General features: G+C 49.1%; 1 protein-coding gene across 5 annotated transcripts in view; it reads right to left on the bottom strand.

Annotated features, from left to right (window-relative positions):
- Nucleotides 1-14,578: 14,578 nt before the first annotated feature.
- The window catches only part of AMPD2 (adenosine monophosphate deaminase 2), a 48,397-nt gene continuing 39,120 nt past the window's right edge, over nt 14,579-23,855 (bottom strand). For all 5 annotated transcript variants that reach the window (XM_078860764.1, XM_078860762.1, XM_078860766.1 and 2 more), the window contains exons 16-18: nt 19,257-19,430; nt 18,641-18,751; nt 14,579-18,003 (exon numbers count right to left, since the gene is read on the bottom strand). In XM_078860764.1, coding sequence (XP_078716890.1) covers nt 17,617-18,003; nt 18,641-18,751; nt 19,257-19,430 — 672 coding nt within the window. In that variant the 3' untranslated portion in view covers nt 14,579-17,616. The remainder of the gene's footprint in view (nt 18,004-18,640; nt 18,752-19,256; nt 19,431-23,855) is intronic.

Genomic DNA, 23,855 nt, shown 5'->3' with positions numbered 1-23,855 from the left:
CTCCAACCACGGATCCTGTTGGGGTGGTGGAGGAGAGCCAGGCTGAGGCGACCACGGGAACGGGTGTGGAGGATGTTGGCGCGGTGGCGGGTCCGTCGACATCATCAGACGCGGATCAACGATGGCAAGCGATGGCGGTACAACTGGAGGCACTTCAGGACGTCCTGGCGCATCTATGCCATCTCGTCGCGCCAGGGACGATGGATGATGCAGGTGGTGCTCCGCGGGCCGCCACGTTGCCTGTCCTGCCGCCGCCATTGCCCACGCGGCAAGAGGCCGCCATTTTGCGCGCTCCGTGGCGCCAAACCGCCATCTTGGCCACGCCGCGGGCCGACGCCATTTTGAATTTGCCATCACAACCACCACCATTGGAAGACGGCGGGAAGAGGAGTCGGAGTCGCCACCTTACAACAGTTAAAGAATTTTCCGTCGGTGGGGACTGGAGCGCGTTCGCCTGCCGCTTCTTGGCGGCGGTACGCACAGCAAGATGGACCGATGCGGAGGCTTTGGAGGTGTTGCCGACTCTTCTGGACGACGAATCTGTCCGATTCTTCCGTTCCATAGCGACCGATAAGAAGGCAACTTTATGTGGTGTTTTTCAAGAAATGGCCGATGCTTATGAGCCACCAGATGATGCGCATCGGCGATTCGCTCAACGACAACGAGCACCAGAGGAGTCGCCCGTGGCGTTCAGGGGTGCGGTGCTGGAGCTGGCCATGGCAGCTTATCCTGAGACGCCACAGGACCTGCTTGAGCCTCTCATATTAGGGAAAATGTTGGAGTTGTCTCGGGATCTAGGGATCCCCATGCCTGTGTGTGGGCATGAGAAGCTAACTTCCCGGATGGCTGCTAAGTGTCTCGATGCGCAATTCAACCTCCGTCGCTGGAAACAAGTGACGGCGTGGACGGGGGGGCCCGTCAAAGAAGGGGATGCGCTGGGGTGGGACCCTGCGCAGGCCGTCTATGTTCCGGATGACCGGGGCCCTCAACAACTGACGGCCGCCTCCGCTCCATGGACGGGACGCGGCGGGCCGAGACCGCGCGCGATGCTACCAGAACGGGGCCGTCAGGAGCCGAGGCCTGCGCTTCGGCGCAACGAGGCCGAATGTTTCCGCTGCGGGCGTAGGGGCCACTACGCCAGAGACTGCTGGGCCCGCTTCCCGGCTCCGCCGCAGCAGGAGGCCTCGGCACCGGTCAAGTCGGCTAAAGATCCTCCGAAACAGGCATGTCGGCACGCACCAGACACTCGGCAAGGCTTTCCACCTCACCCACCACCTGTGTTGCGCGATCCTATTGTTGTTGTTAAAGAAAGGCCATCGACGGGGCCTTGTCATTCAGTTACGCAGTGGCGCAAATTGGCACGGAGAGTTGTCGCGGCCGCTACGGGTTCGTCCACTGTACCGGGGTCCATACAAGGTGTGGACGTGCGCATTTTGGTCGACTCGGGGGCGTCTGCGACTATTATATCGGATGTCATTTTCCATCTGTTGGGCATTCCGTCGGGGGCTGTGCGTCCGGTTTATGGGTCGTGCGTCGCTGCGAACGGGGGTAGCATGGGCATCGTGGGTCAGGTGGATGCTAAGATATCTATTGGGGATGTGTCGGCCTCGGGTGTTGTGTTGATATCGAGATCTTTGGCGGTTCCTTGTTTGTTAGGCACCGATTTTTTGGCTAAGATGCCCATTTTGATCAAAATCAATGAGAATTGTATTGAACTGCCGGGGGGCCGTCAAATCTCGTTTCTGCCGTCGCCCTGGGGGCGACCTGCTTCGGCCGTACAAGTGCAGGCGCTGTCCGTCGCATCTGTGGACATTCCACCTGGTACACAGATGCTTATACCCTTGCGGTATCGGAAGCCCCTGCCTGATCGGCTAGGAGCAGTAGGGGTCTTGTTGTCACCGTCCGCCACGATAACAACCGGGTTGGCGTTAGTGGGGGCACAGACCATCGTCCGGCCGGATCAATTACCGTTTTTACAGGTGCTTAATGCGGGGGGAGAAAACGTCCGTGTCCCGGCCGGTACGGTTGTGGCACATGCCACTACGGCGTTTGCGACCCATGATTGTCCACATAGCCGGGGAGTTGTTGCTGGGGTTTCCGAGCCAAGGAGTTCGGATGATCGTTGGGTTGCTCAATTATGTGACGAAAATTCTTCCCTGTCCATGGAGCAACGTGGTGCGCTGCGTAAATTGTTGTTGACATATTCCGATGTGTTCAGCTCCGATGATTTGGATTTGGGCCGCACTTCCTTGCTTTACCATCACATTGAGACGGGCGATGCTGCCCCTATTCGATTAAATTCGCATCGGATGAGTCCTGCGGAGCGAGAACACGTACGGGGGGCAGTGGAAGACATGTTGGCTGCGGACATTATATCGCCATCTAACAGCCCATGGGGCGCTCCAGTCGTCTTGGTTAAGAAGAAGGATGGCAAATTGCGATTTTGTGTTGATTTCCGCAAATTGAATAAGATATCGGTGGCAGATGCGTACCCCCTGCCGCGTATGGATGACTCCCTCGACGCATTGTCGGGGGCTAAGTTCTTTTCCACACTGGACCTCTCTTCGGGATTTTGGCAGCTTCCCCTTGACGAGTCCTCACGGGAGAAAACCGCTTTCCGTACGCCGCAGGGGTTATTTCAATTCAACTGTCTCCCGATGGGATTGAATGCGGCCCCTGCTACATTTCAAAGATTGATGGAGCTCGTTTTGACGGGGTTGCAGTGGGAGACATGTCTTATATATTTGGACGATATCATTGTCTTCAGCCGCACTTTCGATGAACATTTGACGCGGCTGGAGACAGTGTTCACGAGGATGCGTTCTGCCAAATTGAAATTCAAACCAAAGAAATGTCACCTACTGCAACGGTCCGTCCGCTATTTGGGGCACATTGTGAGCGCTGAGGGAGTGTCCACGGATCCGGAAAAGACGGCGTGCGTCCGGGATTGGCCGACTCCGGCCACCGTGGGGGATGTTCGGCGGTTTTTGGGATTTGCCTCGTATTACCGAAGATTCGTGCCGGGTTTTGCGACGATTGCGAGGCCTTTGCATCTCCTTACGGGGAAAGGACGGAAGTTTGGTTGGGGACAGCCGGAGGAGGCGGCCTTTCGGAGTCTGCGTGATCTATTGGCCACGGCCCCAACATTGGATTATCCCGATTTCGATCACCCATTCATTCTTGATACGGACGCGAGTGACACAGGTATTGGGGCGGTGTTATCACAGTCTAAAGGGGGTGTAGAGCGTGTCGTGGCGTATGGTAGCCGAGTCTTGTCTCCTGCGGAAACCCGCTACTGTGTCACTCGCAGAGAACTATTGGCGGTTGTTTTTTTCCTACGGCAATTTCGACCATACCTCTACGGTCGTTCCTTTATTGTGCGTACGGATCATGCGGCCTTGCAATATGCCCTTAAAATTGACCAGCCATCCGGACAGTTGGCACGTTGGTTGGACACGCTACAGGAATTTTCCTTCCAAATTCAACATCGGAAGGGTGTGCGCCATGCGAACGCTGACGCACTTTCCAGATTACCGCGGCGCGCCCCTTGTAAATGTGAGTCGGGGACGCATAGGTGTTCGCCGATTCCAAACCCCCCTCAGCCGCTCACGTTGGCCGTCGAGAAGTCGGACACTCCGATGGAACCGGGACCGGCTGACGGGGTTTTGAATCTGCCGCGGTCTGTCTGGATCCGGGAACAGATGATGGATGAGTCATTGGTGTCCTTGCGGAAGCGGTCTGCTAAGGACAATGGGAGTCCGAGTACGGCTGTGGGGCCACAAACCGCTCTCCGAGATGGTCTGCTTATGTGGCGGGAGGGGTTCCAGGAACGTTGGCGCCTGGTGGTACCAACGTCCTTGCGGTTCGAGTTGATTAGAACCCTCCATTGTGACACTCTCTTACATTTAGGGGTGCAGAAGACCTTGTTGACGTTGCAACGTCATTATTTTTAGCACGGCATGGCGACAGATGTCGTAGGGCACGTGCGCGCGTGCCCTGCGTGTGCACAACGTAAGCCGCCGAAACATCCTTACGTGCCGCCTCTCCAGTCGATTCAGGTGTCTCGAGTCAATGAATTGGTGGCACTGGACATATTGGGACCTTTTCCACCATCGGCGAGGGGTAATAAATATTTGCTGGTAGGGGCTGAGTACCTCTCCCGTTGGCCGATGGCCTGGCCGTTGCCTGATCAGTCGGCCGCGGCCATTACCGACGCCTTTTTGTTTGGGTATATTATGGATAAGGGGGCGCCTGAGAGACTCCTCACGGACCAGGGCAGGAATTTCTCTTCTAAATTATTGGCGGAAGTGTGCGCGGGCCTTGGGACTAAGAAAGTACGGACATCCCCATACCATCCGCAGACGGATGGTATGGTTGAACGGCTGAACAGGACATTGTCTGCCATGCTTTGCCATACCGTGAGTGAACAACAATCAGATTGGGATCTGCACATCCCCGGGGTGCTTTCGGCGTACAGGATGACGCCTCATGCGGCTACGGGATATTCGCCGTTTTACCTTATGTATGGTCGGGAAAACGTGCCGCCGGTGGATGTGCAATTGGGAACTGGGGTGAAGGGACCTCGGAAACCACTTCCTGAATACATTCAGGACACGGTTCGCCGAGTCACGGAGGCGCGGGAGAATGCCCGCGTGGCTACGGCCAAAGCCCAGGCCCGGAACGAGCGATATGCGCGACGGTCTGAGGGGGAGTGCCCTTGGAAGGTTGGGGACCTAGCCTGGCTTCATTGTCCACAGGTACGTCCGGGGACCTCGCCGAAATTGCACAAACCCTGGCATGGTCCCGTACGCCTCATTGCGGTTCCCAACCCACAGACAGCACGCGTCCAGATTGGGTCTCGTCGCTGGGTTGTGCATACGTCGCGCTTGAAACCATATGTTGTGCCCTTACATGATGCGTCATCCCCCAATGTTGCCTTGCCGGGGTCTGTTGCTGCTGACTCTCCCCTGCCTGCGTCCATTGATTTTGCTAGAGCGCCTGTCGTACCTGTTCCAGACAGGCCGGCCGTGACATTGCGGGGGACGAGGGGCCCTGCTCGGAGGACGCCTGCCAGGTCTGCGGGACCTTCGAGCCCTGCAGCCCTTCCGACCCAGCTGCGGGCACGGTCACAGGACAAGCCCAAGACTAACTCTTTAGAGACACGGGACGGCGGTGGACTTCCAGCTGCGACAGGGGGATTACCCCCTGTCGTTCCTCGACTTTCATCGCGTTCCCGTTCTGCGAGTGGGCCGCCGACCGTCCGGGACGGGCCGGCGACCCGCACACGTTCCAAATCGCTTACGTTTCGTTGAGTGTTGTTGTCTTGTTATTTTCTTCTTACAGTTGTATTTATTGCATGCTTTTGTACGATCGTTGATGTTGATTGCGTTGTTGTTGTTCTTGCTGTTACATTATATGCTTAGTGTCCTTTAGGGGGGGAAGCTCGGTTCGCCGCATTACGATTTGCTATTGGTCAGCCGAGGTCGGCTGGGATTTTTCTACGGGGGAGGGTGGTGTAATGCGGGCGTAAGCGACCTTCCGGAGGTGACGTCACGGGGGGTGGAGTCATGTGACGTGGGGGTAAGGTTCGGGGCTTTAAGCGGGTAAACCGGAAGGGGAAGGCAGTCGGGGTGTGAGCGGAAAAGAGTGAGGCCACGCGGGCAAGTGTGGAGAAGGGGGGGCGCCGACGGCGATCGGGAGCCAACCCCGAAGATAAGAGCAAGCTGCGGAGTGGTGTGCAGCTGGGGAGGAGACAGCCAGGAGGAGCTGCGGAGAGAGAGAGAGAGGGGGTGCTTGATAGAGGCAGCGGTGTGGCTGCCAGGAGGAGCTGCGGAGGGAGAGAGAGAGAGCAAGAAGCTGTGAGAGCTGCGGAGGGAGAAGAGCAGCAGAGAGTACAGCCAAGGGGGGCTGTGTGAGAGAAACAGCAGCGGAGCTGCTGTTGGGGATCGGGCCGACATTGGAGTCAGCACCGTGGAGAAGCTACAGAGTAAAGACAGCCGTGTGGGTGTACAGCACGAACCGAATAATAAAGGACACTGAGCCAGACATCGTGGTCCAGTCGTTTATTACAAAAGTACCACCCAGACATTCTCATTCGAGCCGAGCTCGGTAGTTCAGTTTCTTCCCCTGTTGACACGGTCTGAACTTCGTCCTGCTAATAACACGACACGGTCACCGGCTGGCGCTATACGGCTCAGCCTCTTAACCCACCCGAGTACCCTAGAGCACACAAGCGCTCACCCACACTCAAACACGTACAGGCACCGCAACCGACAGAACTTTAGGCTATTAATTACAACAGCCGCCGTTCGCCACGAAGTGATGGTCGACGTCACCACGGCGCTTGTGCCAGGCTAGGTGCACTTTCAGGTCATGTGAAGTGTCGAAGGCTCGCTGGCAGAAGGGAACGGGACAGACCCAGGTTGTCATGGATTGACAGATGACTGTTAGAGGTCCCAGCTGTGCTTCCCACTGGCCCAACTCGGCACAGTGGGCGACTGCCTACAACTGCCTTCACGAGCCTCCTCCATATAGGTCGATCTTGACCCTACTGATACCGGTCATCGTAAAGTCCACTCAGCTCCCACTCCTGTACCACATCAGCTCCATCTCAGTTTTTGACAGGGCCGTGCCTGTTTAGCCCCCTCTATCCGGCCAAACAGAAGCTGTTTGGGCATGCAGGTGGCTGGGCATGCGGGCGATGTGACTGTGAGTATAGTACTTGGCTACGCCCGAATAAACGCACGCCCTATTCTTTGCCTGCCGAAGGAGCTCACCGATGAGACTACAGGTTTGCCTTACTTTATGCGGGAGATGGGTTCCAAAAAAAGCGAAGTTTGCGTAGCATGAACCGCATTCACCCAAAGGACTATGCATCTAACGAGGAGCCGGCTGCCTATCAAGTAGCGCACACAAGCACCACACACGTGCATTGCTGCATGTAGAGTGAATTAAAACCGCACAAAGGAAGCTTTTGGGTCAGAATAGGTTTGCCGCATATGCGCGAAATCCCACTGAATCCGCACAGACCGAGTGAAACTACTCTACAAACATTTGAAAGGATCTGTGAGCTCACATTGTGATCTCGTTTGGTTAAACCTAGGGTGGATCGTAGGCAGGCCAACCTGCATTTTTGAAACCGGCACGGTACCGATTAACAAAGATAGCCTTAACAGACGGTTGGGGCAAGTGCTGTTAGCGAGTAGCACTTATGAAGGCCAGCATGGCACGCGAGGGGGTGGGTGGCAAGTAACACCGCCAGTCATCTTTGTCTCCCGAGTAGCGATGTTTACATATCGCACCAGATACTAATTTGAGGCCGAGTCGTAGGTGAGACCCAGGACCCGTTTAGATAATCGCCATTGGTGTTGGCTGTGAGCAAGAATCGCAGCACAAGTGTGTGAACCGCTGTACTACCGCTCTCCACTTACCGATTAAGACGCACATCAGATATGTACCGAACCAGACCAACTCAAAATCGACCAATACCCGCCATTCGCCACGAAGTAACGGTGACGTCACCAAGCTGCCTGCGCCAGGCCAGGTGCAATTTGAGGCCACGTGAAGTATCGAAGGCTCTCTGACAGATATTAGGACAGAACCAGGTGCCATGGGTTGACTGACTGCGATGAATTGTAGATGCACCAGCTGTACCCCCTACTATGCCAACTTGCTGCATTTTAGCCGCCCAGCGCTCCGTTCGTTGTGAGCATCGCTCCACTCCCCTTCGTTGTTGCTCGAGAGCGACTGCCTCCAACTGCCCAGTAGCGTCCTTCACGAGCCTCCTCCATTAGAGGCCGATCTTGACACCGCGAGTCGGCAAGTCCACTCGGCTCCACATCCTCCCGTACCGCATCAGTCCATCTCTTCTCCAGTCCATGTTGTGCCCGTTTAGCCTCTATGTTGAAGCTGCGTCTGCACTGAGAGAGCTTCTTGGGGGCCTCCCTAAAGGTGAAATAGTTTTAGTGCGTGATCTAAATTGGAATTGGCTAAACCCGCCAGCCGTGGCCACACATTTTGTAGATGAATTTAACTTATTTCAATTAATAAATGTCCCCACAAGACCCAATCTAAAAAATCCGGGACAGTCATCTCTGCTTGATGTCCTATTGACAAATGTCCCTCACAATTCCGCACTGACTGGTGTTCTGGGTAATAACTTTAGTGATCACTCCTTCATATTTGGGGTGAGATCATCAGCCAGACCCAAAGCCCCCCTAAATTGGTTGAGAAGCACTCCATGAGACACTTCAGCATTCAGGAATTTACTAATGATGTGCTTCACTCGGATATTGACAAGGTCTGTGATATCCCCAACCTGACTATGGCTTGGGAGACCTTCAGGTAAACGTTTCTTCAAATTCTTAACAAACATGCTCCGTTGGTTAGATTTAAAACTAAAGGCAACAGCCCACCATGGTTTGTTCCTTTGATTACTAAGCTCATGAAAACTCGGGACAAGGCTTGGGCATGTGCTCAGAAAAGTAATTTGGTCAAAGACTGGCTAGAATACAGGATTTTAAGGAAAAGATGCGTAAAAAATACGACATGCAAAAAATTATTATTTTTCCTCCACTCTCCTGGAATCACATGGAAATGCCAGGATATTCTGGAAAACAATCAAATGTATCGAAAAGGCATCCAAAAGTGATAATCTGCCCATTGAACTTAACCGAATTGGGGAATATTTTTCAGAGCCCCAAAAAATAGTTGACAAATTTAACCTTAATTTTTCTGAAGCTGGTGACCTTTTTGATAATGTATTGCGAGTCACCCCTGCGCATGCAAATTCCTACACCCCTGTCCAAACATTAAACGAATTTAGTTTCCAGCCAATCCACGAAAGTAATATTAAGTAATAGTAATATTCTGAAACAACTGTCCTACCTCAAAGGGTCCTCCTCTACCGGAGCAGTAGTATTCCCGTATTTGCTCTGCTAACTGTTGGTCACCTAATATACAAACCTATAGCCCATATTTTCAACCTGTCCATCAAAGAAGCATCAGTACCTCTATAATGGAAACATTCCTATAGTCATCCACTTCACAAAGGAGGCCCTAAAGATGATCCAAATAACTACCGACCTATCTCAATTTTGTCCCCGTTGATGAAAATTTGTGAAAAATTATTGAACTACCAAATTAGCAGTTTCCTGTCCGACAACAATCTATTACATCGAAAACAATCTGGGTTCCGAAGAAAAAATACAGCACCACATCTGCTGCATTAGACTCTCTGAATCACATTTACAGTAGCCTTGATAATAAGCAGTACTGCGCCAGTCTTTTTCTTGACATATCCAAAGCCTTTGATACAGTCGACCACAACACCCTGCTTAGTAAACTAAGTTGCCTCCGTTTCTCCAAAAACGCAGTATAATGGTTACAAAATTACCTCTCTTCTCACACCCAAACTGTATTCACAGATGGTTGGAGGTCAAACAGTGTTAAGATAACAAAAGTGGTTCCACAGGGTTCAATCCTCGGCCCCCTCTTGTTCTCTCTTTATATCAATGACTTGGGCACTGACCTGGATCATTCCAGGGTACATCTTTTTGCAGATGACACGATACTGATTACTACTGGCCACTCTCTGGATGACGTGATTGCTAAGCTCCAGGGTGATTTCAACAAACTACAACATCAGCTAGTTGCTCTTAAAACACATTCCTGCGGAGGGTGCTGGTAGGAACGTTGGGTTGCTCGGTCAATGGCTTGGGTCAACGGCAGCGTGGTGTATTCCACAAATATGCCCGACTATGAGGGCGGGCACAAGCCGCCATTAATAGGATAAACGTTGAGTTTTATAAGGGCACCACGGGGTGACCAGCCCCTCCCCACCCAGCCCCACCCCTCTCACCCCCCACCCAGCCCCAATCAGCCCCTCCCCACCCAGCCCCTCCCCACCCAGCCCCTCCCTCCCCACCCCCTCCCCACCTTCCCCTCTCCACCCAGCCCCACCCCTCCCATTCTTGGATGCACGACGGACGGACACAATAATCCCCTGTGGGATGGTGGAACCAGGAGGCTCCTACTAGTACTAGTCCTGAATACCTCCAAAACCAAGGTGCTATGCTTCTCACCAGGACTAAAGCAGGAAGTTATTTTTCCCCAATTACATTCCTTAAATAATGATCAAATAGAGCAAGTCAAGATATATAAGTATATTGGGGTCATCCTTGATTCAAAACTAAATTTTGAAGATCACATTGATTATATTGGTAAAAAGACAAATAAAAATTGGTTTTCTGTATCGACACAAGCACTGCTTCTCCCCTATGTTCCGTTTGGAATTGATAAAAGCTACCATACTGCCTCAACTTGATTACTGCGACGTCGTATATAAATCAGCCCCCAGTACTGTACTGAAGAAGCTTGACTCAATTTATCACTCGGCCTTAAGATTTGCATTGAACTGCCCATATAGGACCCACCACTGTGATCTCTACATTGGGTCAAACTTAACATCTCTTAATGTTCGACGGCTCGTGCATCAGATCTTATTTATTCACGATGTACTTACAAAAAAAATCCGCAGACTACCTGCTGGATCTCCTCTCTGTTTCGAAGAACAAATGTGACCTAAGGTCTTCGCTCATTTACCAGCTTCACACTCCTTATTGCCGTGCAAATACTGGAGGAAGGGCCTTTGCTATTGATGCCCCCAGGGTCTGGAATGCTATCGCCAATAAACTGCAACTTGGATCACTACCTGAGATCTTCACTCAAAACTGCTCTAGAGGAGTTGTACACCCCTAGCTGTCACTGCAATTCAGTGGCTTGAAATTAAATGTTCGCTCCGGATGACCGCTGCAAAGTACGATCTTGTGTTTTGATTATAGTGTGCTGATCTTAAAGGTGCATTTAAAAATGTTGATACTCCTACTGATGCTCCTGCTGTTATGGAGTGACTCATGCAGCCAGCTATGGCTGCAAAGTATGGTAGTACATGTTATGTATATGGTTTATTGTAAAATTTCAATTACAGCTCCTATGATCACTGTTACATTGATTTTATAGCTTTATTTTGGTGATTTCGAAAACGTTTTGGTTTAGCCTTATTTGTTTGTAGTACAGAGTTAGACTGATAACTTTAATCTAAATTGTTTTTTGGTTGTTATTGTTTGACTTGCATCCCACTGGGATTTTTGCACACAGCATTGATATACGGTGCTTTTTCTGGAAGACTTTGCTGTTTTTTCCTGGATTTTTCTGTTTGAACGTAGTCACTTTAAGATATTTTCTTGTTCATGTTTTTGTTTGTTACGGTTGCACCCGATTCAAGAGTCGAATGGCTCACAGGGCTATACCAAATAAATGAAACTGAAAATCAGAAGCTGCTTGGGCATGCGGTGGCTGGGCATGCGAGCTACATGACCCAGCCAATGCATCCTTGTCTGCCGGAGGAGCTCTCCGATGGGAATGTGTCCAGATCTTTCAAAGATTTGTGAGCTCCTCACACAATCCAGCCTGGTGAAACCCAGGATGGATCGTAGGCATGCCATCCTAAATGGTTTGAACCGGCACAGATGTTTCATTAGACAGGTCCAAGTTTCACAAGCATAGAGAAGGGAGGGCATAACTGTGGCTAAGACCCGAAGCTTCGAGCGGAGTGACAGACCAGGTAGCTTCCACACAGCATTGCGCAGCTGATGAAAAGATAATGCCGCACGACTGATTCGGAGTGAGACCTCTGCTGTGAAACCGGAGGTGATCATAAGCACACTGCCCAGGTATAGGAAACTCCACTCTCTCCACAACCACTTCATAATATCGACACACCTGCACACACAGAACCCACACAAGGAAGAATGCTTAGGAGTGTATTCGGGCGTAACAAAGTACTGTATGGACAGTCCTCGACTTACAACCACAATTCGTTCCCGGTACCTGTTCGTAAGTCAAACTTTGTAAGTTGGAACACAATAATGTAGTGCTATTTAAATGGCCATACGGTCAGTGTTATGCAATGTGTTACGGTTCAACAAAAAATGAAAACTCATAAATAAGAAATATTGTACATTCGATCGTAATACTGTACAAATATTGTACAGTAAATAAAACAAAAATAGTAACATTAATAGAAAATCTATTTTATTTTAACTTACCTGATGCTGGCTTGCTTGTCGGAAGGGGGGCAATGAGTCACCACAATTGCACACAGACACAACCAACGACAACGATCCCCCGTGAAGCCTCAACAGGCTGTTGGTGCAAGTGTTGTTGGCGAGCAGCGCCTATGAAGGCCAGCACTGAACACGAGAGCGTGAGTGGCCAGCACCACGTCCAGCCGCCTTTGTCTCCCCAGTGGCGATGTTCACATACTGCACCAGGTACTCATTTGAGGCTGAGTCGACCTAGGGGAGGCCCAGGGCCCATTAAAATAATCGTCAGTGATGTGGATCCTGAGTGGGAATGGAATTCGGGTTGCCAGATTTATAGCACAACATTCTAACTATTGCACTGCCGCTCGCCACACAAAGATCCCCCATATAGCTTTAACAAACTGTTGGGGAAAGTGCTGTTAGCGAGCATCTTATGAAGTGGAAATGTTTTTACACATCGCACGAAGTAGTCAATTGGGGAGGAGTCAACGGAGGGGAGGAGGCCCAGAACCGGTTCAGATAATCGTCACTGGTGTTGGCCGTGAGAGAGAATCGAATTCGCCGGGTTCGTAGTGCAGCACGCTAACCGCTGCACTACCGCTCCCCACACACACGCGCGCACATACACACACTCTGTTCTGCCTCACGACAGGTGTGGGGGTGTGCGTACACAGGAATTTCCGGATGTTGAGTTTGATCACGTGACCAGGATGTTACGATTTGACATTCTCGAAGCCATGATGGCAGGGTATCAGCAATTACACAGAGTACAAAATGGAGGCACAAATAGCGTATCAGTGAAGTGCATCTGTTCATTGTGGGACTTTGAGAAGCATTGTCTGTAAGTTCGTTTATGTTCTTATAATACTGGGAATGTTAGGATTGTCGTTATAATGCTATGCATGCCTTTATAACGCCGTTAAATTATGATAAATGAGGCCGAGTTAACGAAACCTGCCACTTATACCCATGTAACTTTAATGCAATCTTGAGAGCAAGGATGAAGTATCTCATCCACAGTTCAATGTTATGTGCAGCGCCGTACATTTAGGCTGCAGTATGGTGATTACACGAAGTGACCTTATTCAACACAGTAGCTTATTCTCTTGTATAGCGATTCAGTGCTAATTTAGGTGCCTGGTCCATCCAGGACCTATTGTGGGGTTTCATGTTATCTAAGACAATGTTACGATGCTGCAGTGTTCATTGTATTGCTATTCCAAGTATTGACAGATGCTGTATTTTGTGCTGTTTTTCCATCAGTTTTACCTCGTTCAATTCATTAAATGTTTGGTGTCGGATGTTCACCCTGGCTCTGAAGGTTTATTGAATGCGAGGTTGACTACTCGAAGTGATGCAACGCAGCGCACAGCGAGGACGAGACACACTCCCAGCACGAGGCTGGCTCATTACATCTCGCAGAGGATCGCTCCGCTGAACAAAAGTTCCTCATTTCAGTTTGCAAGTGCAAGTTTGCGTTTCAAGTCGATGTAAAATATAATTTTATGGCAGCTGGTTCGAAAGTGCGGGCGTTCGTAAGTAGATTACTGCATGTACTGTACTCCGTTATAAGCGCACATGCCCAGTCATCGCATGGCCAACCATCTTGTTAGGCCGGATAGAGAGGGGCTAAACGCTCGGCATGGGCGAGAGAAAAGATGAGCTGTGGAATTGAGTGGATTTGCCGAATACTGATGCCAACGGTGTCAAGATTGGCCTCTATGGAGAAGGCTCGTAGAGGACGCGACTGGGCAGTTGGGAGGCAGTCGCCCTCGACTAACAGAGGAGCGCGGAAGAGCAATGCTCACAACGAGCAGAGTCCCGGTCAGATAAAAGCAGCGAGGTGGCACAATGGGGATACAGGTGGGGAATCCGCCAGTCACATAAGTAAACCCATGCCACCAGGGTCTGTCCTGACCACCTGTCAGCGAGCCTTTGATACTTCACGTAATCCCTGACCCCAACCTGAAACGGTAACACTATTAACCCCTAAACCTAACCTCTTAACCCTTACCCCTAACCCATATGCTAACCTCTGACCCTATCCTTAATAGCACCTAACCATCATCCCAAATCGTAAACCTAATCCCTGACCCTATCCCTCCCCTAAGCCCAAAACTAACCTCAACCCCTAAGCATAATCCTAAACCTCTAACCCATCCATTAACCCCAATCCCCTGATCCTATCCTTAACCACAAATCTGACTGGTAGTGGCCAAAACATCCCAATGGTGAAAATTACATGCAAATAACTCGGCAACATTTCTCCCTCCTGCAAAAACTTGACAGGACCATCATAAAAGTTGTGAGTCTGGGTAAACCGTAATAGGAATAACAATAATCTAACCTTAACCCCAAACACGAACCCTAACCTAACCTCAAAAACACTAACCTTAGCCCTCAACCCTAACCTCCAACCCTTAACCCCTATCCTTAAATGTATATATCTGTGCAGTCACTTAATAAGAGACAAGTGCGAGGCAGTAATTATTTTATTATACGGTAGTCTTAACATTATCTTTGACGTTTATTGAATCACATAATAATTATGGTAATGTAGCATTAATTTACTTGTGACATTAATCATTGGTGCAGTGGTGATCGTGGAAGCATTCCCATACTTGGGCAGTCTGCTCATGACTCGAGGTCTCATCTTCATCAGTGGTGTAATGCTACGTAGACAATACTTGACCTATAGCTCCATATGACGCTCAATGTCTTCTCGTGCTGTTATGCCTTCTATTCTCAATGCTAAAGACATGGCCCACTTTAAATGAACACCTGCACCAGGTGGCCTGCCTAAAATTCATCCTGAGTTTAACCAGATGTTTGAGAGATTTGGATATGGTCCGATCAGACTGTGTTAGCTGCGTCATGCAGCCCACATTGCCAGCCACCACATGCCCAAAAAACTTCTCTTTGGTCCGACAGAGTGGGGGGGGGGCTAAACAGGTGTGGCACAGGCTGTTAAAGAGAAAATATGGGCTGTCATCATCGGATTTGGAGCCGATTGGACTTGACATTGACTGGTAACAGCAATGGAAAGATCAGCCTCTGGGAAGCAGGCTTGCAAAGGACGCTACTGAGGCGCGACAGGCTAGGCGACTACTGGGGAGTGATAGGCTAGGTGCACTGTGAGGCTTCTGGGAAAATGGAGGCAGTCACCCTTCGATCGGCAGCTAAAGCAAAGCGAGGCGGCACAGCAGAGACCACAGATGATGCATCTGTTAGTTATCTCAGTCAACTCATAACACTTGGGCCTGTAGCATGACCGCCTGCTAGTAAGCCCTCCACACTTCACTTGATGTCCTCAGTGAACCTAGCCTGGCACAAAGCGCTGTGGTGACTTCAATTACTGGTGAATGGTGGCAGTTGTATGTCTATCTGAGTGTGTACTCAATTGAGTACCTGGAGCGGTGTAAAACTCGCCATTTAAGGAGACAAAGGTGGCTAGGCATGGTGCTGGCCACCCACCCCCTTGTGTGCAGTGTCAGCCTTTATTGGTGTCTTGCAACAGCACTTTCCCCAAAAGTCTGTTAAAGGCTACATGGGGCATATTTTTCTTTGTGTATACATATATTCAATTATACTTTATATATAACTAGCCTTTTGCCCGTTGAAGGACGGGTGTATTGCAGTAAATCTGAAACTTGCAAGCGAAAAGCAGACCGCGACGTGATATTCATTGCATTAGTGCGTGTGCAATTTGTAAGGGTGCGGTGTGACACAGACCTATTTCATTTTAAGCTTATAATCCCTCGTTTATCATGACGTCCGTTTTACTTGTCTCAATAGCGTTACGGAGATCGCGTGACGTGAGGGTACTGCCTTTTTAGTGAGGGTTGTAAGTTGACGCCGAGGAGGGGGGAGGAGGCGCCTCGGCCCCCCATGTGGAGTGACGTCAGCTGAGGGGGGGGGTCCATTTGGAGGACGTCACCTTATGATTATTGAGGGGGCTGTTCGATGTGCAGTGATGAGGGGGGATGGTGCTCCATGTGGAGTGACGTCACCTGCTCATGATTATGAGGGGGGGGGGGTTCATGTGGAGGACGTAACCTGTTCATGATTATTAATGAGGGGGGCTGGTCGACGTAGAGTGACGTCACGAGCGTTGCGCAGATATTCTTGGCTCATTATAGTAGGTAATAATGGGGGGGGGGGGGGTCCATTTGGAGGACGTCACCTCTCCATGAATATTAATGAGGGGGGCTGGTCGATGTGGAGTGACGTCACGAGCGTTAAGGACATTTCTGGTGATTATAGTAGGAATACATCAAATACAGGCAGACCTCACATCGCGCTCAAGGTGCATTGGTGAAGTTAGCGCCAATCATTATTTCTTTTGTATGAGCAATATAGGGCTTCATTGGGGTATCAGTAATAGCGCTAAAAAAATACATTTTATGTAAAAAAAATTATTGAGATCATCAGTAATATGTACTGTACCTCACGAGTGCATTTTACTGGACTCCTACAAGGCAGCAGAGACTGCTGCTGCGTTCTCAATCCACAGTCATGCTCAGAGAAGAGCTCCAGGATCTCCGTGACACTCCCAGTGTACACATCTGTTGTGAGGTTTTTTTAGGTGGAGCCTAAGAGATTATCCTGGTCTTGTGAGTTCTCGTCTGACTAAACTAATCGATTTTTTAAAGTATAATCGTGACTACGAATCGTGATAATCGAATCAGTGGGGGGTGGGGTCTGGTTGGCTGAGAGCCGTGCGTCGCTCTCATTAGCTGAGTGAATGATGAGGGCGGGGACGTTTCATCTGCCCAGCACTGCTTCATGTTCTCACTCTCGTAAATGCTTTTTCTTTGCACTATTTGATTAAAATTTTTTATCAAAACATTTTCTCCAGGGGACAAAGAGCGCCATAATGAATCAGAGTTTCTACGGGGTTGCGCTAAGTGAGTGGTCTGCCTGTACAAAGCATTTTCTGCAAATGCTACACAAGCACCAATCACATACTTCGAAAAGCGTCTATTACAAATACTATAACAATCACTACTGTTACTACACTTAAATATACTTCATTTTCCATTTCAAAATGGCAGTGCACATTAGCTATGGGGTTATACGGCAATGAGTTTGCTTAGCTTATGAAGTGTAATTAGCATATTAAAACAGTGACAGTGGGTTCACATTCAGTGCGAGTCTATGGGTCTCTATCGTAAGCTTAGTATATAAGAAGCCAAGTATCTTCAGATACATTTCTAATGTCCTAAGTCTAGTATCATAAGCTGGCATAAGCAATGTCATGGAAGTGACCCATAAGTATTATCGTTAGGCTCATTAACTAATTAATCGTAGGTGGACATGTTCCGTGTTCCATATTGACCCATCCTCAGCTCTCTCACAATTTACTTTTAAGCAATTTAGACCCTTGTGGGGCGGATTAATTTGCCAATACAAAAAAACATGTGCAACATGCTATCATTAAAAAGTACAATTCCAATAGTACTCATAACAGTGACGTAATAGCCTTAAAATCATTGACATTAAAACCATCATCTCATTCATTACAGAATATGACTTTCGATGTCTTGCCACCGGTGGGCACTGCTCCAGAGCCGCTGGGCGTGACCTGACTCTCCACTGGCTGAGTGCCAGTGAGCGAAACCTGCCCACCCATACGAAGGCTTCCCCCCATCCCTTGCGTGCCCTTATAAGGACCTTCCGAAGCCGGGCCACCAGCGAGTGTGCTCTGCATGCCCATAGAAGGAGCAGCGCAGGGCGTGGCCTCGGGCCTGGTGGGTGTAGCCTGGGTGAGCATGGCGAGCTCCTGGGAGAGCGTCTCGTGCCGGTAGGCCACGCGGATGTCGGGGACGTTCGTGCGCCGGATATCGTTACCGGGGGGCCCCTCCCGTTCCAGCTGGGCTCCCAGCCAGTGGCGTTGCACCTTTGTGAGGGGGGGGGGGGTGGTGGTGGTGGTGGTGGGGGTGGTGGGGGGGTGGTGGTGGGGGGTGGTGGGGGGGTGGTGGTGGGGGGTGGTGGGGGGGGTGGTGGGGGTGGTGGGGGGGGGGGTGGGGGTGGTGGTGGGGGGGGGTGGTGGGGGGGTGTGATTAAGTGAGTGGTAGAGGTGTGACAGTATTTGTGTCCTTTCTTCCTGTGTCTCCGTGTCTTCCTCACCTGTCCCAATGTCTCTCCGTGTCCCTCCACCTGTCTCTCTTTCCACGTCTCACTCTCTTTCCCCCATGTATCTCTTTCCCCCAGTGCCTCCATCTTTCCCCTCTGTCTCTTCTCGATTCTCCCTCCATGTTTCTTTCTCCCCAGGTCTCTCTCGCTGTCTCCTTCTTCACCCCACAATTTCACTCTCTCCCCATGTGTGGATCTCTCCTTGGTGCCTCTCTCCCTCTCTTCTCCCTCTATCTCTCGTGTCTCACTCTTCTCTCCCATGTCTCTCTTTTTCTCTCTACAAGTCCCTCTGCCCCCCCACCATATCACTCTCTCCCCACACGTCTCTCCCCAGTGTGCCGTCTCTCCCTGTGTGTCCCCTGTTTATCCCCGTGCCGCCCCCTCTCCCCCAAGTCGCTTACCTCTAGGGGGAACCCGCTCATCAGCACGCTGTTCCTCGCAAGCTCACACATGTCACATGAGCTCAGCTTCCAGACCTGAGCTGCGATACTGTACTCCTCCATCAGTGGCTCCTACAACAACCACAACATAACATTACCAATATTAATATATGTAACCATAACCACAACCAATCACTCCTACAGTGGTTCCTACAACCACTGCAACAACCAACATAGTACCATTAATGATTATAAAATGAACATATACACCATAACTAGTCACTACTTAAAGGCTCCTACTACTTTCAAAATAACCACAATAAAAGTCACCACCACAACCATACACACAATATAAATTCCTTAAAGAAAACGTGGGAATTATTAAAGGGACCTTATCCCACATTTGGTGGCACTGCCCTCATTCCCCCGTGGCTGGTTACCATGATAACACCGTGATGATCAATTCGTCATCTTAGTGGAATTGCAGGGTGTAGTCTGTTCATGAACGGATCCTGTTTTACATGGACTATTTCTTAAAGGGACACTGTATCTCAAAGGGACACTGGAACTTAAAGGGACCACGTCCCCATAATGAAGACTACTCTTGTTACACCATAGAGATGGACGAGTGAATCACCTTGGTGAAATGGAACTGCAGGGGGTCGTCAGTGGAGAGAGACACCCTGAGCCCGCGAGCGTGGAACTCGGGGAGAGGGTTTCGATGGTACGGCAGAAACAGGGAGTTGTTGCTGAGTGGAGACATCGCAATGCCAACTTGACACAGGTAGTAGAGGTACTGCAACACAGGCGCCTGCAGCACAACCACCACAACCGTTACTACCGCCACAATAGTAACTATTACGAGAGTCATGTATATCATATGCAATAACACAATCATTAGTCACAACAGCATCATCAACACATGAAAATTGATCATTGTCCCTCCCCATGTCTCCCGATGTCTCTGTCCCTTTCTCTCCGTCTCTCTCACTTCCCATATCCTTCTCTAGTTCAATCCGTCTCTCTCTCTGCATGTACAGCTTTTTCCACGTCTCTCTTCGTCTTCCGCCGTGTTTCGCTCTCTCTTATTGCCGATCAGAAAAAAAACGTCGGTTTGTGTTTGTGAACTGCAGCTTCATCAATGCTTTAAGATAATTTAAGATTATATATATACGATTATATATTATATATAAGATTATTTCTTATGCATTTCCCATGCTTGTGATTTGTAGAATGTGTGCTCTTTTTTCCAAATCCCACTCAAGAGGTTTAGATGGAGAACTCCTCCACGCCCGTATACATTGTGTAACACCACTCCAAAGAATCCTCTCGGTACGTATACCAGTATAGTGACATGGAATGAGTCACTGCAGCGCGTGCCGCTGGGAGATTGGTAGACCATAGAATTAGGGGGACAGCCCGTTCTACCAGTGGCACCTGTGGGCAAGGCACAGAGCCCTCTGGGGGATCCAGAGGGGTGCGGGGCCGAGGGCGGAGTCTGGCCACGCTGTTCAGGATATAAGGCGAGCTCCGATTTCAGTAGGGGCGGCTGCGATCAGTAATGGAACTCGTCGTGCCGTTATCGTCGTGATCTTCGCACTCTGCAAGCTGTGGGTCTGGCAGCATGTTAGCTGTCCCGACCGGGTACGTGGTTATCCCCTAAGGCTATGAAGGCCAGAATAAAAGTACCTCCTACTAGTGTCTGTGAATTAGCACACGACACCAGCAATAACCCAGTTTACGTCTGGGGATGCGTTCCTGAAAGTTGCGCCGACGAATATCAAAACGATGACAATCGAAGCAAGCCAAGTCTGCATGTTACAAGAGCTAAACAAAGACAACGGAGGGTACGGTGAAGCTGTACGTTAATATGCACATCTTCATCAGACGTACCCACAACGTTACATAAAATTACAAGACAATACTAAAAATGGCACTCAACACTAGTGTACAGCAGTAACCTTTAACACATTTTATACAGGGTACAATAACGTACAATACACTATAAAGAAATCAAAATACCGTATGTAATTACTATATTGTACTCGGTACAGTGCGTTTGTTTATGCGCGACAAAGTCGTTTGTGTACAGGGTAGGTGGAGGCAAAGGCTGAAAGGCGACAGTTACGAGAAAGGGCGGACAATGCCATCATGGTCCAAATTTGCGACGTGTGGGTTGAGGCAACGTGAGTAGGGTAGCGGTGTTGTTGATAATAAAGTGACGACGTATTTGCTAAACGATGTAAAAGGGGGGGATGTAAATCGGGGTATTGCTGTATTTGGTATTCGCACTACGATTACAGCGCAAGGCTATCGCAAAGGTGCAATACTGCACATACAGTAGTCTGCAGTAGCTACATGGGGGTGATGCTTGCTATGTGTAATGGCAATTGAGTCATTTGCAGGTAATTTGTGAATTTGGCAAATTTGGACCACGATAGAAAGACACAATGGCCTACTCTTATTAAATGTTAACATCCACTGCAAAGCATACCATGCGTCTTTAATGGTTCATATGGTTGCAGTATTAATATTAACAATGTTTACTTTTTTCTTCTTGGTTCTTTCGGTAAAGTCACGTAGAAGGGAAGTAATAAAATAATAAAAATAAAACATAATAAAACAATTCTCACGACGTTTCGGCCACAACGCAAGCAGCCATCCTCAGGCGAAGAATGAAACACCCCAAGCTTGGAGCGTATATTTAAGCTGGGTTAGAGGGGGGGGAGGTGGGAAGAAGAGCGCCTAAACAAAATAATTTGCATATCAAGAGGAATTCAGCATATGGAAAATGCGTAGGAGGTGGGCGGGGGGGGTTCCAAATCAATACTATGCCCGTGCATTATGCAGGATTAGCAGCATCAAAGGGGGGGGGGGAAGGGGGGGAGCATTAACAAAGGAAAGGAATGTTAATAGTATGTAGCTGTAGTTACTAAACAACCACGTAAAAAACTACAGTATAAACTGCATGACAAACTAAAGTATAAACTACATAGCATCATCAGTAAACTTACTATACTCTACAATAAGCTGAGTTACTAACAGTAAGTAATACATGAAAAATTCTACGTTGTAAAAAATTATATAATATGCTTCCATCTAAACTTTATTCTCTTACATCACACGCGTCTATACCGTACTATATACTTCCATAGGCAAAACCAACATTAAATTACATACTGTATTGCTATAAACCACCCTATACCTTATACATTTTTAATATAACACTATGTATTATTCTACCCACCCTAATGTGTATCAAAATGGTTTATTACGTCCTTCCAGTGATTGCTAAGCCAGAATCCATCTTCTCGGTTAAAATTGTCTCTGTGTTTGTAAATGTGGATCGCCTCATGTACGAATCTCTCATGATAGCCAGATGGCTTGCAGAGAACCTCTGTCTTGGAGAAGTCAATGTCATGTGAGCCCACTGAGTTGTAACAGTGATCTGCCACGGCTGAGGTGTTTGTCCTACAGTGTTTCAGGTCAGCTTTATGTTCACGGATGCGGTCCGAGACATGTCGTTTGGTTTCCCCAATGTAACTGCTACCACAGAGGCAACTTAGTTTGTAGACACCAGGGTACTGTATGTCTGGAACCACATCTTTTACAGACGGTACCAGATCACGGATTTTATGTACTGTGTTGAATCGGACCTGGATCTTGTGTTTAATCAGGATTTTGGAGATCTTTTTTGTGACCCCAGCAATGTAGGGTAAGGTGATGGTCTTGAAAGGCTCCTCAACAGGATCCTTCTTGGTGGTTGGAGTGATGGCTTTGCGGATTGTGTAGTCGGAGTAACCATTAGCCTTAAGAGCTTGGCGTACGTGTTTGAGTTCACTGGAAATGTGTTCATGGTCGGAGATGCATTGGGCTCTATGATATAGAGTCTTGATGAGGGAATTCTTCTGGGATGGATGGTGGTGGGAATCCGGTTTTAGATAAGCATCCGTGTGGGTGGCTTTCCTGTAGACAGAGTGGCTCATTGAACCATCAGGTCTCCTTTTGATTAGGACATCCAAAAAGGGTAGCTTGCCATCATTTTCGACTTCCATGGTGAATCTGATGGCTGGGTGTATGGAATTGATATGGTCGAGAAATTGGTCTAGAGCAGGCCGGCCATGTGGCCAGATGACAAAAGTGTCGTCTACGTACCTCTTCCATAAGGTCGGGCGTAGAGTGGCAGTCTGGATGGCGTCCACTCTACGCCCGACCTTATGGAAGAGGTACGTAGACGACACTTTTGTCATCTGGCCACATGGCCGGCCTGCTCTAGACCAATTTCTCGACCATATCAATTCCATACACCCAGCCATCAGATTCACCATGGAAGTCGAAAATGATGGCAAGCTACCCTTTTTGGATGTCCTAATCAAAAGGAGACCTGATGGTTCAATGAGCCACTCTGTCTACAGGAAAGCCACCCACACGGATGCTTATCTAAAACCGGATTCCCACCACCATCCATCCCAGAAGAATTCCCTCATCAAGACTCTATATCATAGAGCCCAATGCATCTCCGACCATGAACACATTTCCAGTGAACTCAAACACGTACGCCAAGCTCTTAAGGCTAATGGTTACTCCGACTACACAATCCGCAAAGCCATCACTCCAACCACCAAGAAGGATCCTGTTGAGGAGCCTTTCAAGACCATCACCTTACCCTACATTGCTGGGGTCACAAAAAAGATCTCCAAAATCCTGATTAAACACAAGATCCAGGTCCGATTCAACACAGTACATAAAATCCGTGATCTGGTACCGTCTGTAAAAGATGTGGTTCCAGACATACAGTACCCTGGTGTCTACAAACTAAGTTGCCTCTGTGGTAGCAGTTACATTGGGGAAACCAAACGACATGTCTCGGACCGCATCCGTGAACATAAAGCTGACCTGAAACACTGTAGGACAAACACCTCAGCCGTGGCAGATCACTGTTACAACTCAGTGGGCTCACATGACATTGACTTCTCCAAGACAGAGGTTCTCTGCAAGCCATCTGGCTATCATGAGAGATTCGTACATGAGGCGATCCACATTTACAAACACAGAGACAATTTTAACCGAGAAGATGGATTCTGGCTTAGCAATCACTGGAAGGACGTAATAAACCATTTTGATACACATTAGGGTGGGTAGAATAATACATAGTGTTATATTAAAAATGTATAAGGTATAGGGTGGTTTATAGCAATACAGTATGTAATTTAATGTTGGTTTTGCCTATGGAAGT

This window comes from Lampetra fluviatilis, chromosome 11, assembly GCF_964198595.1.
Source record: "Lampetra fluviatilis chromosome 11, kcLamFluv1.1, whole genome shotgun sequence".
NCBI classification, from domain to species: domain Eukaryota; kingdom Metazoa; phylum Chordata; class Hyperoartia; order Petromyzontiformes; family Petromyzontidae; genus Lampetra; species Lampetra fluviatilis.
The sequence above is the reverse complement of the archived record's forward strand: the minus strand, read 5'-3'. Positions and strand labels throughout refer to the sequence as shown.